This window comes from Hemicordylus capensis, chromosome 13, assembly GCF_027244095.1.
Source record: "Hemicordylus capensis ecotype Gifberg chromosome 13, rHemCap1.1.pri, whole genome shotgun sequence".
Classification (NCBI taxonomy): Eukaryota; Metazoa; Chordata; class Lepidosauria; order Squamata; family Cordylidae; genus Hemicordylus; species Hemicordylus capensis.
Window position 1 is genome coordinate 7734232 of NC_069669.1, and position 12524 is coordinate 7746755.

The 12524-nt window shown below is 47.1% G+C and overlaps 1 protein-coding gene across 3 annotated transcripts in view; it reads right to left on the bottom strand.

Annotated features, from left to right (window-relative positions):
• Positions 1 to 12524, bottom strand: part of TBC1D24 (TBC1 domain family member 24) — a 32831-nt gene that overhangs the window by 4050 nt on the left and 16257 nt on the right. For 2 of the 3 annotated variants that reach the window (XM_053276841.1, XM_053276842.1), the window contains exons 3-7: positions 12238 to 12255; positions 5325 to 5483; positions 4815 to 4878; positions 3300 to 3395; positions 1829 to 2063 (exon numbers count right to left, since the gene is read on the bottom strand). In XM_053276841.1, coding sequence (XP_053132816.1) covers positions 1829 to 2063; positions 3300 to 3395; positions 4815 to 4878; positions 5325 to 5483; positions 12238 to 12255 — 572 coding nt within the window. The remainder of the gene's footprint in view (positions 1 to 1828; positions 2064 to 3299; positions 3396 to 4814; positions 4879 to 5324; positions 5484 to 12237; positions 12256 to 12524) is intronic. The other variant, XM_053276843.1, reaches the window with a different exon arrangement.

The window sequence follows — 12524 nt, forward strand, 5'->3', positions numbered from 1 at the left end:
CTTGCATCTGCATATACGCAAATATTTATTGCAATGAAGTATTATTTATTTATTATTATTTTTTACATTTATATCCCGCTCTTCCTCCAAAGAGCCCAGAGCGGTGTGCTACATACTTAGGTTTCTCCTCACAACAACCCTGTGAAGTAGGTTAGGCTGAGAGAGAAGTGACTGGCCCAGAGTCAGCCAGCAAGTCTCATGGCTGGATGGGGATTTGAACTCGGGTCTCCCTGGTGCTAGTCCAGCACTCTAACCACTACACCATGCATTTGACTCCCTCTCAGAGTTCCTCTACAGTTGGGAACCAGATGGGACTTCAACACTGCCCTTGGGGAGTTTGATCTTTTTCTGCAAATAGCACACTGGTCATGATGGGAGAGGATTAAATCGACCCCACCTTGCCGGTCCCTTTTGTGCTATTTGCCTTGAACATACATTTCTGTGGGCTCCAACGGGAAAAGAAATATTTGCTAACTGAGCGTAATATTTGCTAACTGAACAGAGAGACCCCCTTTAGATTCTTATATTTAACAGGAGGAGAGCAACTGGCCCTATCTGACCCCAACACAGCATCCCTCCAGTGGCTGTTGCCGGTGTCTGTCTTATGTTTCTTTTTAGACTGTGAGCCCTTTGGGGACAGGGAGCCATCTTATTTATTTTTCTACGCAAACCGCTTTGAGAACTTTGGTTGAACTCTAAATATTTGTCGTCTTAATAGTAGGGTGGGTGTGACATGGAGAGGGGCTCTAATCTGAACTGAGATCTTGATGTGGGAGGCCGGGAAGAAGAGTCTGAGGCAGTCCTTCTACTGCCTTTCCAATCCTCACTGAGCAATGTGAATTCAATCCTCACAGTTGACATGGGACAGTCATAGGAACGAGCCCCCCCTCCTGCTCTGAACCAACTTTTTAAAGTCCCCCCACCCGGGCCCTGGACCTATCAACTCTCCCCATCTTGAGAAATCCAGAAGTCCTCATTAGTGTATCTTCAGGCACCATCTGAAGACAGATCCTGGGGGTGCTAAATGCTCTCACATTACAGGATGTTATATGTAGCATCAGAAACTGGGTACAAGATCATGAAGTTCGCAGGAAATGTGTGGTTATGGGAGCACAGTTACGCTAGAGGGTTGAGCCCTCTTCAGACTTTATGTCCAACAACTGGGCAACAGGCTCAAAATGTACACAGGTGCAGTCATTCACATATTAAGCTGATCACAGGTAAGTAAACTTCCCACCTGTACCACACACACATGCACACACTTGAAATTCACTTTTAAAGTGAACACAGGTACAGTCATTCACACAAACACATGTAGGGGTATACAGACATCTGTTCATTCATGCAGCATAAGGTCTGAAAAGGGCTATAATCCACTTTAAAATTTTAAGGTTTGTTGGTCCCAGATTTCCAGGCAATCAATTTCATGGGATGACCCCTGGTTCTAGTGTTATGGGAGAGGGAGAAGAATTTCTCTCTATCTACTTTCTCCACACCATGCATGATTTTATAGACCTCTATCATGTCTCCCTGCAGTCGTCTTTTTCCTAAACTAAATAGCCCCAGGTGTTGTAGCCGTGCCTCATAAGAAAGGTGCTCTAGGCCCCTGATCACCTTGGTTGCCCTCTTCTGCACCTTTCCCAGTTCTACAAGGTCCTCCTCTAGATGTGGTGACCAGAATTGCACGCAGAACTCCAAGTGTTTCCTGCACTGAACAGAGAGCCCTGGACCAGAAGACCTCCCCTTCCAGTTTTATGACTACCAGTTACCTTCCTCTAGGAGTAAAGAGCGCTGCTGTGATGGGCAGCAGTGGAAACACGGGACTTGCCTATGATTATGCATTCAATGGCCCCGGCCATAAACATGGAGGCAGCTTTGGAAGGCAGGTTGAAGTGCCGGGCAGAGAGGAAGGGGGAGAGGCGGTCTGAAGGATCCGAGGAGGGATTGGAGGAGAGCGGAGCATCAGAAGCCTGGGAAGAGTTGTTCCCTTGCTCCAACCCGCTCATGGCGAGCTCAGGGTGCTTGATGATGACCCACTCGTAGCGCTCCACTTCGGGCACCAGCTGGAGAAAGAGGAGAGGCGAGGTTAACCAGCAAATCTTTGGAAACCAACATAGGGGACATAGGAAGCTGCCCTATACCGAGTCAGACCATTGGTCCATCTAGCTCAGGATTGTCTGCTACACTGACTGGCAGTGGCTCTCCAAGGTTCCAGGTAGGAGTCTCTCCAAGCCCTACCTGGAGATGCTGCCAAGCAGGGACTGAACTTGAGACCTTCTGCATGCAAACAGATGCTCTTCCACTGTGCTACAGCCCTGTCCCTTAAGGCGAATCTCTTACAGTGCTCATGCAGTCACCCATCCAGATGCAAACCAAGGTGGCCCATGCTTAGCAAAGAGGACTTAAATTTTTTTTTAAACATTTTATACCCCGCTCTTCCTCCAAAGAGCCCAGAACGGTGTACTACATACTTAGGTTTCTCCTCACAACCACCCTGTGAAGTAGGTTAGGCTGAGAGAGAAGTGACTGGCATGGAGCCAGACCCTTGGCCTATCTAGCTCAGTATTATCTACACCAGGCCTGCTCAACTTTGGCCACCCCAGCTGTTTTTCGACTACAATTCCCATAATCCAATGGCTAATAGCCAGGGTTTATGGGAGCTGTAGGCCAACATCTGCAGTAGTCTGACCAGTTTAAACCAGGGTTTCCTAATCTTGGGACTCCAGTTGTTGGACTACAACTCCCAGAATCCCCAGATATGGCCTTTGTGGCTCGGGATTCTGCAAGTTGTAGTCCAACAACATCTGCGGTTCCCAAGGTTAAGAAACCATGGTTTAAGCCATACAAACCACCATTGTTGGTTGGATGGAGACCCAAGGAGTCCAGAATCTGTTCATTCCCTCCTCCCCTCATGTCCACAACTCAACAACCACATTTTGTTGTTTTGTCCGACAGGGCCACTGATATGGCTCTTTAAGCTAGTAAAACAGAATCAAGAAAGGTTAACAATATTTGCTTGTGTGTGGAACAGCCAGAAGGGAGAAGATAAACAGGGAAGCTATTATGACAGGGGTTCTCAAACTTGGGCCCCTAGATGATGGACTACAAATCCCATCACCCCCTTTGGCCACTGTGGCTGGGGATGATGGGAGGTGTAGTCCAACTGCAACTGGGGACCCAGGTTCGGGAACCTCCAACATCATCAATATGAGAAGTATAGACGGGTCTGGGGTCTATTCGAAGCCTCTAGTCTTGACACTGTTCCCCTGTTCTTGGGAGACAGACAACTGTTTTCTTACCCTGAACACAAAGCACTCCCCTGTGCCAAAGAAACTCAGCTTGTTTCCTCCTCGTTTGCGTTCACTCCAGTCGGTTGATAAGTAAGCACCACAAACCTAGATGAATGAGCAAAAGAAGATACCAAGACGTTTAAATAACTGAAGGTTTAATAAAGAAATAAACCACCCTACCACTGGAAGAGTGGTATGTTTCCCAGACTATGGGAAACACTTATATCAGGCAGCAGTGATATAGGAAGATGCTGAAAGGCATCATCTCATACCGTGCGGGAGATGGCAATGGTAAACCCCTCCTGTATTCTACCCAAGACAACCACAGGGCTCTGTGGGCGCCAGGAGTCGACACCGACTCAATGGCACAACTTTACCTTTACACATGACTTTTAGGCACCCGCCCAGGAGACTTTGAAGCTAGAATGCAACATGTAGGGATCATAGGAGGTAGGTTTCTCAGTGAGCAATGCATGGTGTAGCTTCTTGTTGAATCTACAGTTGATGGCCAACCATCTACTGTACTATGAGTCAAGTGACTCTAACACAATAGCAAGTCATGCTACAGTTGGTCTATAGTGGTCAAGCTGTATCACATTTTATGTCTGGCCATGCACAGTGTAAACAGGGGTCTGCAGCTATAACAGAGGTTGTTCACCCTTCACAGAGCTGCAGGTGTGTGTGAGCCACTTCTCCCACTTAGGTGAAGGGAGGAGAGCTGGTCTTGTGGTATCAAGCATGACTTGTCCTTTTTCCTAAGTAGGGTATGCCCTGGCTGCATATGAATGGGCAACTACATCCGTGAGCACTGTAAGATATTGCCCTTAGGGAATAGAGCTGCTCTGGGAAGAGCACCTGCATACTTGCGTGCAAGTCCCAAATTCCCTCCCTGGCATCTCCAAGAGAGGGCTGAGACAGACTCCTGTCTGCAGTCTTGGAGAAGCCATTGCCAGTCTGAGTAGACAAGACTGAGCTAGATGGACCAATGGTCCGACGCGGTATATGGCAGCTTTCCATGTTCTATGTTCACCAGTACTGCAGCTATAAGAGATCAAGGTTCCTCCCACCCAATCAACCTTGCCTCCCAACAGGTCCACCATCTGGGGGGGTCCTCCCTCCCTACTTCTCACTCACTCACACACACACCGCGGCATGGCAGAAGATAATTGGGAAATGGCTCCCACAAGAAAGAGGAGTGGGCTATGGTATGATGTCTTTGCTTGGGAAACGGTTTCGAAATTCTGTTTCCCAACTCCTTAATATCTACAAGTGTGAGGAGAAATAATGAAGGGTAGATAGCGACTGCTGTTTTGCAACAGCAAAAAATGCCATCATGGCACAAATGGTTTAGCAATCACCAGGGATAGTTCCTTAAAAAGGAAGTGTATTTGGTGCTGAAATACATAGCACAGGGATTTCTAAGATGGCCCTCTTTTTGTTCAGTTCTGCTATAAGACGTGATGGCCCTTAGTTAAGTTTATCTTATGACTTTGTACATTGCCATTTCAACCACAACTGACTCACCTCTTGGGTGGTTGTCTTAATCAGGAGGAGAGTTGGTTCGTGTCCCTCACAGTGTGAGTAGAACCTGACAAAATAAGAAGATTCCTCCTTAGTGAGACATACATACTGTCTACAAGTGTTCTACACCAAGACCTTTGACATGTTCCAGGTGCCCCAATTGTTTGTCGCCATTTTGGGGCATCCTACACCAGAGATTCCTTTTTACAGGAGAATTCAGAAGATTGCCAGGATGCCTGGCTCCCCGGGAATGGACACCCCCAGCGGGCATGTTCTCTGAAGCCACCAACTTCTGGGTGCTGGCTGGACTTCCCAGCTTCTGCCTGACATTCTCTGCCCAGTTTCAGTTCTAGGTAAGTAATATTGGGCAGAAGTGGAGACGTCTGTCCATGTCCACGAACTGAACTTTGGCAGGTCCATGCAACATATCTGCCGGAAGTGCGTGCTCCTTGGGAACTAGACTTCCTGGCCATAGTCTGAACCCAACCTATGTGTAGTGAGGGGAGCCTTTACCGGCTTAGGCTGCAGCCGTGTTCGGAGGTGGTAAAAAGCAGTAGAGGCTGGCAGAGGGCAAAGCGTTCAGGAATCCAGGACCAGATGTCTCTCATTTTCTTCACATCAACAATCTCCGACTTGAAGTTTTCGGCATGAACCGCCAGGTGGACATTCTGTCTGTGGAGCAAACAGGAAGTGGTGTTGAAGAAGTGTCCAGATGAGGCCTGGCTTAGCCACCTGGGCCAAGCAAGAATCCTTCCAGCCACCTGGTAGGCGGAGAAGATATCATTCATTCATTCATTTGATTTCTATACCGCCCTTCCAAAAATGGCTCAGGGCGGTTTACACAGAGAAATAATCCCTGTCCCCAAAGGGCTCACAATCTAAAAAGAAACATAAGATATATACCAGCAACAGTCACGGGAAGTACTGTGCTGGGGGTGGATAGGGCCATTTACTCTCCCCCTGCTAAATAAGAGAGAATCACCATGTTAAAGGTGCCTCTGCCAAGTTAGCAGGCATCAAAAGAGTGCCCCCCCATCCCTGCCTCCATCTTCTGTTGATGTGCCATAAGTGACTAACAGGGACATGTGGACAGAGGGGAATGTTGATTCTATAACCAGGATTGGGGCTTGTAGTACATAGCAGAAGAACAAGGACAGAACAGTTGACTAGTTGGCCTGGCCTTCCAGGGTTTTTTTAATTTGTTGTAAAGAGTTTTTAATGTACCTGTTTTTCAGGGTTTTTAAATTGTTTTATTGCTTAATTGTTTTATGGTATTTTATATTTTTAATTGTAGATTGATTTTACCTGTCTTTGTTTTATTTGTAAACTGCCATGACCCAGTTTTGGAAGGGTGGTATAAAACTTGAATAAAATAAATAATAGTTCCCAATAGGAACTATTTTAGGACAACAATAAAATAAAACCGGTTCCATGAATTTATGTCCTCGTTCTATTGATTTATTTTATTGTCCAATCTGTATTTTTCTTCATTAAAAAAATCCCAAGACTGTTTACAGCATCTTAGTTATGCTGGCATTTCCAAAGCTGGCCCAATTCACTCAAAGCTATAGCTGCTTGAGAAAGAGAACAGTTCTGGCATGTAAGAAGTCAGCTGCAGTTTTAAAAGCCAGTGACTTCCAGTAGCTTGGTTTTTGCTGGAGACCCCTGAAATAAGACCACAGCTGCAATGATTGGTGCTGCAGCTGCTTCAACAGGAGCGTGGTGAAAGGGAAACGATGCCCACAAATACATTTATGGCCCCTGCCAGCTAGGGGAAGAGGCACCTTTTAAGAAGTGGTGACTTTTGTTTAGCAGGGGGAGAGCAACTGTCCCTATCTAGCCAAAGCACAGCATCCCTCCAACGGCTGATGCCAATGGCTGCCCTGTGTTTCTTTTTAGATTGAGAGACTTTGGGGTCAGGGAACCATATTCTCTTTCCCCCCCAGCCCATGTAAATGACTATGAGAACATTTTTGTTGTTGCTGAAAAGCAGAATAATAATATTAAGTCTATGGGCACCTATGGAAATCCTTCTCAACTGTTGTCAGGGTGAGAACAGATTTGAAGGTAATGTATCCCAGTGTGAAGTAAGGCACAACACACATCCACATCCATATCTATGGAATGAAGAAATCCACAGATCTCAGATGTGCCAAGATACTGGAGGTAAATACATTAAGCAGCAGCGTAACTGTGGCACAGACACATATGCAAGCCATCCATGACGAGACAATGCAGCCATTTCTTTGACAGCCAAGCGAGATGCAAGCACAGGATTGACGCTTAAGCTGTTTCAGATCTATGCAAAACCAAGAACTATTCCACAAAGCAAGCTAAGCTTTGGAAACCTGATTCTGCATGCCAGGAAGAAAGGTCAAATACAGAAGGCAGCCTCCCATGTATAGACACCTTTTAAAATCCTTTCCCCTCCATTTTAACCTTTTCCCAGAGCCAGCATTATGCAAATATCACTATGTTAGCAGTGTCTGGCTCTCTCACGTAACAGCCTTGCAGTGGGAGAAGAGACTGGATAAATGCACCATTGAGCATGCATTTGTGTGGATCACTAACAGCATTTGTGTGGATCACTTTTTAGGGGCTGGATGAACTCTTCCAAAGCATCTGACCCCTGCCAACCTCCATGTGCAAGTTACATGGGTTCTCTACTTTCTGTAATGCCAACTACAGTAATATAGTTCCTTACGCCTGCTTTTTTTTTGTTAAGACAGCCACAACAGAATGCAGAATTAAAATGTCATGACTATCCTGCATACAGTATGCTGCACCTGGCATGCCTACGCTCTACTGGAAAGCCCATGGTCATGCTCATGAAAAACAAAGCTAGAATTAGACACATGACTACTAGCCCTAGGAAGCGAGAAGATGAGGGATCCCCACTGGTGAAGGGAATGGTCAGAAGAACGAGATGGAAGTGCCTTTTCCCCGACAGTCCATGGACCAAAACCAATTCAAGAGCAGAAGAGTGTCTCATGCAGTGGTGGGTTCCCCTTCAACTGGGAGGTTTTTAGATAAGAGCGTAGGGAGCTGTTGGGGATGTTGCCGCAGTTCCAGCCACTGGGCAGAGGGCTGCACTCCCAAGGTCCCTTTCAATCCTACAGGTCTGTGGTGGTCGTGTTGGGCTTACACGCTCATGGCCTGCATTACACCGTTTCTGAGGGGTTCTGTTTAATCCCGTGCCTGAAGGACACGATTCCTACATGCAACTTGACATGAACGTTCAAATCATGGACGTGTGGTTGCAAGTGGCATTACATTCCCAAACGGCACAGGATTTCTTAAAGAACAGAGCAAATAAACTAACAGAGATCCAAAGTTACTTGGATACAGGTAATGCATTCATATGCAAGCCACAAGCAGAGTGGAATAAGTCGCTCTAGAATTGTAAAAAGCTTTCTACCAGTGTGTGTGTGTGTGTGTGTGTGTGTGTGTAGACTGGAATTCCAGGGAGGGTTCTTATTCAGTTATTTTGTTTGTTTTCCATTTAAGATATCCAAGAGCCCATTTTTGAGGCCACAAGCCTCTCTCGTCATCTGATATGGCAATCACTGAAAAGAACATTGCAAACTGTGGCTTATGGTGCTATCTGAAGCAGAGAACAGTTTAGTTTTTCCTACTGATATCAGTGGAGTTTCTTCTCTGCAATCCAGAGCATTCCGTGCAGTGTATCTTTCCAGGAATTTTATCACGGGCTGCCATTGTCAGCTGCTAAGATAGACCCAAGCTTGTGCTCTCATGGCTCCTCAGATATCAGGACTCTGGCCGCTCATCACCTCCCCAAATAAGAGACTCAGGGCTAGGGATGAGAAGGCTGGGGAAAAACCCATTCTGTCATTTCCCTCCAGAAGAAAAAAAAAGTTATTTTTTTCAGGTCTGCTACCCAGGGCCCTGCTGGTCCCAGTTCATGGACTGAATCTGCACTGGATGTGCTCCAACATGCACACAACTCCAGTATGGTTCCCTACATGTTTGACACTTGGCTGTAGAAGAGTGCAGCTGAAGGAATAGTTAGCATTTCAGCCTTCTCATAGCAGAGTCCACAAAACACACAACAGCCATTTTCCTGCACCCCACTTTCTGTTTTGAATTAAGACACAACTTCCTTCCTTAGGAAGGGAAATGACAACTGTGGGAGACTCTAGGACGGAGTGGGCAAACTTGGGTCTCCCTGGTCCTAGTCCAGCACGCTAAGCACTACACCACACTGGTACATCCTTCTGCTGTGCAGACAGGAGAGGCAGGCCTTAGAATGGCCGGCATGGGGTTCTCTGGGTTGATTCCCTTCTTTCCTAGCATGATCTGCAGCTTTTGCTGTGGTGCTTGCTCTTTTAATACTGGGCTCGTCAGTTTCCATGCTCCAAGACTTATCACTAATACCCAAACCTTAAGGCTATCTAAGCTCAGGCAGATCAAGCTAATGTGAATCTTGTGTCTTGCTGCAAAAGCACATGGGCAGGCCATCTCTCTCTCTGGCAAAGGGATTAACCAACCTGTTCCTAGACAAGACGTTCATGGAAACTCTGTTCTCTGCCTTGGCTGTGGGGCTAGGTATGAAGCCCTTGGCTTCATACACTTAATAGAAAAACAGATCTCAGGAATGGTATAAGGGATGCAGCCATGATGTGCTTTTTTTTTTTTTTTTTTTTGCATTTTGGGAGACTACATGTGAGCACTGTAAGATATTCCCGTTAGGGGATGGGGCTGTAGCTCAGTGGGGCTGTAGCTCAGTGGAAGAGCACCTTCTTTACATGCCGAAGGTCCCAGGTTCAAACCCTGGCAGCATCTCCAGGTGGGGCTGGGAAAGACGCCTGCCTGAAATCTCGGAGAGCTGCTGCCAGTCAGTGCAGATCAGTGTTCCTCAAAGTTTTTGGAGTCATGGACCAGTACATCCTTTGTGCGCAGTTTCCAGGACCAGCAGTTAGTAAAGGGGTTGCCCCCACCTTGCCCCCTCCCCCAGGACCAGCAGTTAGTGAAGGGGTCCCCCCCCATTCCCACTCCCAAAACAATTTCAAGCCACGGGGGCACCACTGCTGGGAGCTCTCCAGTGCTCATTTCTAGGCAGGCAGCCCTCACTGCTGGGATAACACTAATTTAGCTTCCTCGAAATGAATGCTATCTCAGCAGTGAGGGCTGCCTGCCTAGAAATGAGCTCTGGAGAGCTCCCAGCAGCGGTGGCGTCCACCGGCTCGAAGCTGTTTGGTGGGGGGGATTAATTCCTCACAGACCAGAACGGCTCGGCACTGGTCCACGGACCAGTGGTTGAGAAACACTGGTGTAGACAATACTGAGCTAGACCAGGGATTCTCAACGTTGGGTCCCCAGACGTTCTTGGACTCCAACTCCCATAATCCCCAGCCCCAGTGGCCTTTGGTTGGGGATTATGGGAGTTGAAGTCCAATAACATCTGGGGACCCAACATTGAGAATCCCTGAGCTAGACAGACCAAAGAATCCAGACTCAGTAGTCGGCAGCTTCCCATGTCCCTAGCTACATGATGCCCCCTTTGCGTTGTAGCCAACAGTTCCACACAGCTCATTTACGGTAGGCCTTTTCTGGGTTTGGACTCTGGAGCACTGGAGGCTCTTTTTAGCTACCACTTCACTGCACATTTGCCCCCACCCATTCTATGCCCTGGGTGGGTTGGGAGTAAAAGATCTTGCCACTTAGGGCAGAATACTTCCGGTCTCTCATTGGCTTTGGTCAGTGTGCTACTGGTGGGGAAGGGGCTGCCAATAAGACACACAGCACTACGATATCAAGGCAAGAGACCTTGGTGGCAAAAGGAGGGGTCCAGTCTGGCTGCAGCGGTACAAGTAGGCTCACTCGGCCTGGAGAGGAAAGGGCAGGCTTGGGATCAAATTTGGCTGCGAAAAGGATGGTAAATGAAGGCAACTCAACAAGCCCCGGAATGAAGTGGAGTGGAAAGAGATGCTAGGTCGCTCAAGACACTTTGGGGAAAGAAGGGCAAGGTGTTGATGAACTGACATAAAGCTCATGAAACAGGAGCAAGCATATAGGTAAAGAGACATGCAATGGCAGACAAAAAGAGATAGCTGATGGGGAGAGAAGAGAGCTATGGTGAGTGGCTGTACAATAAATGCAGTAACTGCAGGAGGAAGGAGTGGAACCCAGAGGATTTTAGAGGTGGACAGGACCTTTGAGGTCTTCTAGACCAGGGATTCTCAACGTTGGGTCCCCAGAAGTTGTTGGACTTCAACCCCCATAATCCCCAGCCCCAGTGGCCTTTGGTTGGGTTTTATGGGAGTTGAAGTCCAAGAACATCTGGGGGCCCAACGTTGAAAATCCCTGTTCTAGACCAACCCTCTGCTCACTGCAGGAATGGAGGTAGGCAGGAAAAGTCTATGACCAGGAGTTAAAGAGGCAGAACCAACTGCAGGGATCAAGCAAATACCAAGGCACACAGGGGGCTCAACACCCCACTGCAAGTGCTCAACGGGAGGCTAAGCCATGAGGACAACAGATGGTCACAGCTCTCTAGAGATCCCCCCTCCACCACTTATGCGGGCCTTTCAAACACAGCTAGCTTAACAACCCCGTAGGGCAGGGTTTGACAAATCCCAGGTGCCAGGAAGCCATGGTGTTTAAAAATTTAACTGTGGCCCCTAGACTAGGCTATTCAGTGGTAGAGTTATTTAATGAAATCTTGGTAGCCATGTTTGTTACTTGTAAAGGGAATGAGGAGAAGCTCATTTGCTCTAACCCTCCACAATGTATGCCACCAAGTCTGGTAATTTTGCCAAGTGCCCATTGCCTGGGCTACCTCCTAGACACAAAGAAATCTAGAAGCCTCCTAAGTTTCTGTACTGCCTCCCAGATACAAAGAAAAGACTGTCAGGGCATGCTGTAGAAAAATGCACAGAAAAAAACCCAAAGAACTCCTTGGCCTGTAACCTGGGCCGAAGAACGGCAGCTAATATACCTGCCCATAATGAGCAAGATTATAGACAGGTCTATGAACTGCCATTCTCCAGCCCATTATATACCTTCTGGAGGCAGAAGCCTTGAGTTGAATAGCTACCATTTTCAAAGCACACAGTGACAGCTTATTTGCCACAAGAAGCTGCCTCTTTTTAATGCCCCCCCATGAGTCCTATTCCCTTTGAAGTATTACTGGGTCAAAAGGACCTCTGTTTTAATCCATGAACTCTATGAGCTTTATGGCAGTGCAAAGACAAGACAAGAATGCAGGCCTTTTATACCATGCATTTGACAGCAGAACCAACGACAGGTTTGGAAAGAGGTTCTTGAGTTTCACCACCACCACCCGTCGATGCGGAAGTAAGTACCATTATAGTCTCCCCAGTGCTAACAGCAACCGCAGCCATTAGGATTCCAAGCCAAGGCAGGAGAGAGAAGCGTAGCGTGAAGATCTAATATTCAAACCTACCTTCGGGGGGATGCAAGGCTGCAGAGAAGGGTGCAGCAAATATGGAATTGACAGAATGATAAGGGAGACAAAAAGAGAAGTCAAGAAAAGATCAGTGATTTTCTACATCCCCAGAGTGCATGGAAGGTGCCTATAGAGAAACAGAGCAAGATTGGAATCAAATCACACAAGATTAAGAGGACAGGTGAACATTTTCCACTGTACAGTTCCTTCCCAGTTCCTCAAATTCTCTTTATGATTTTCTTTTTTCTACATCATTTCTTCCCACAAAAGCTTGTGATTTTTTT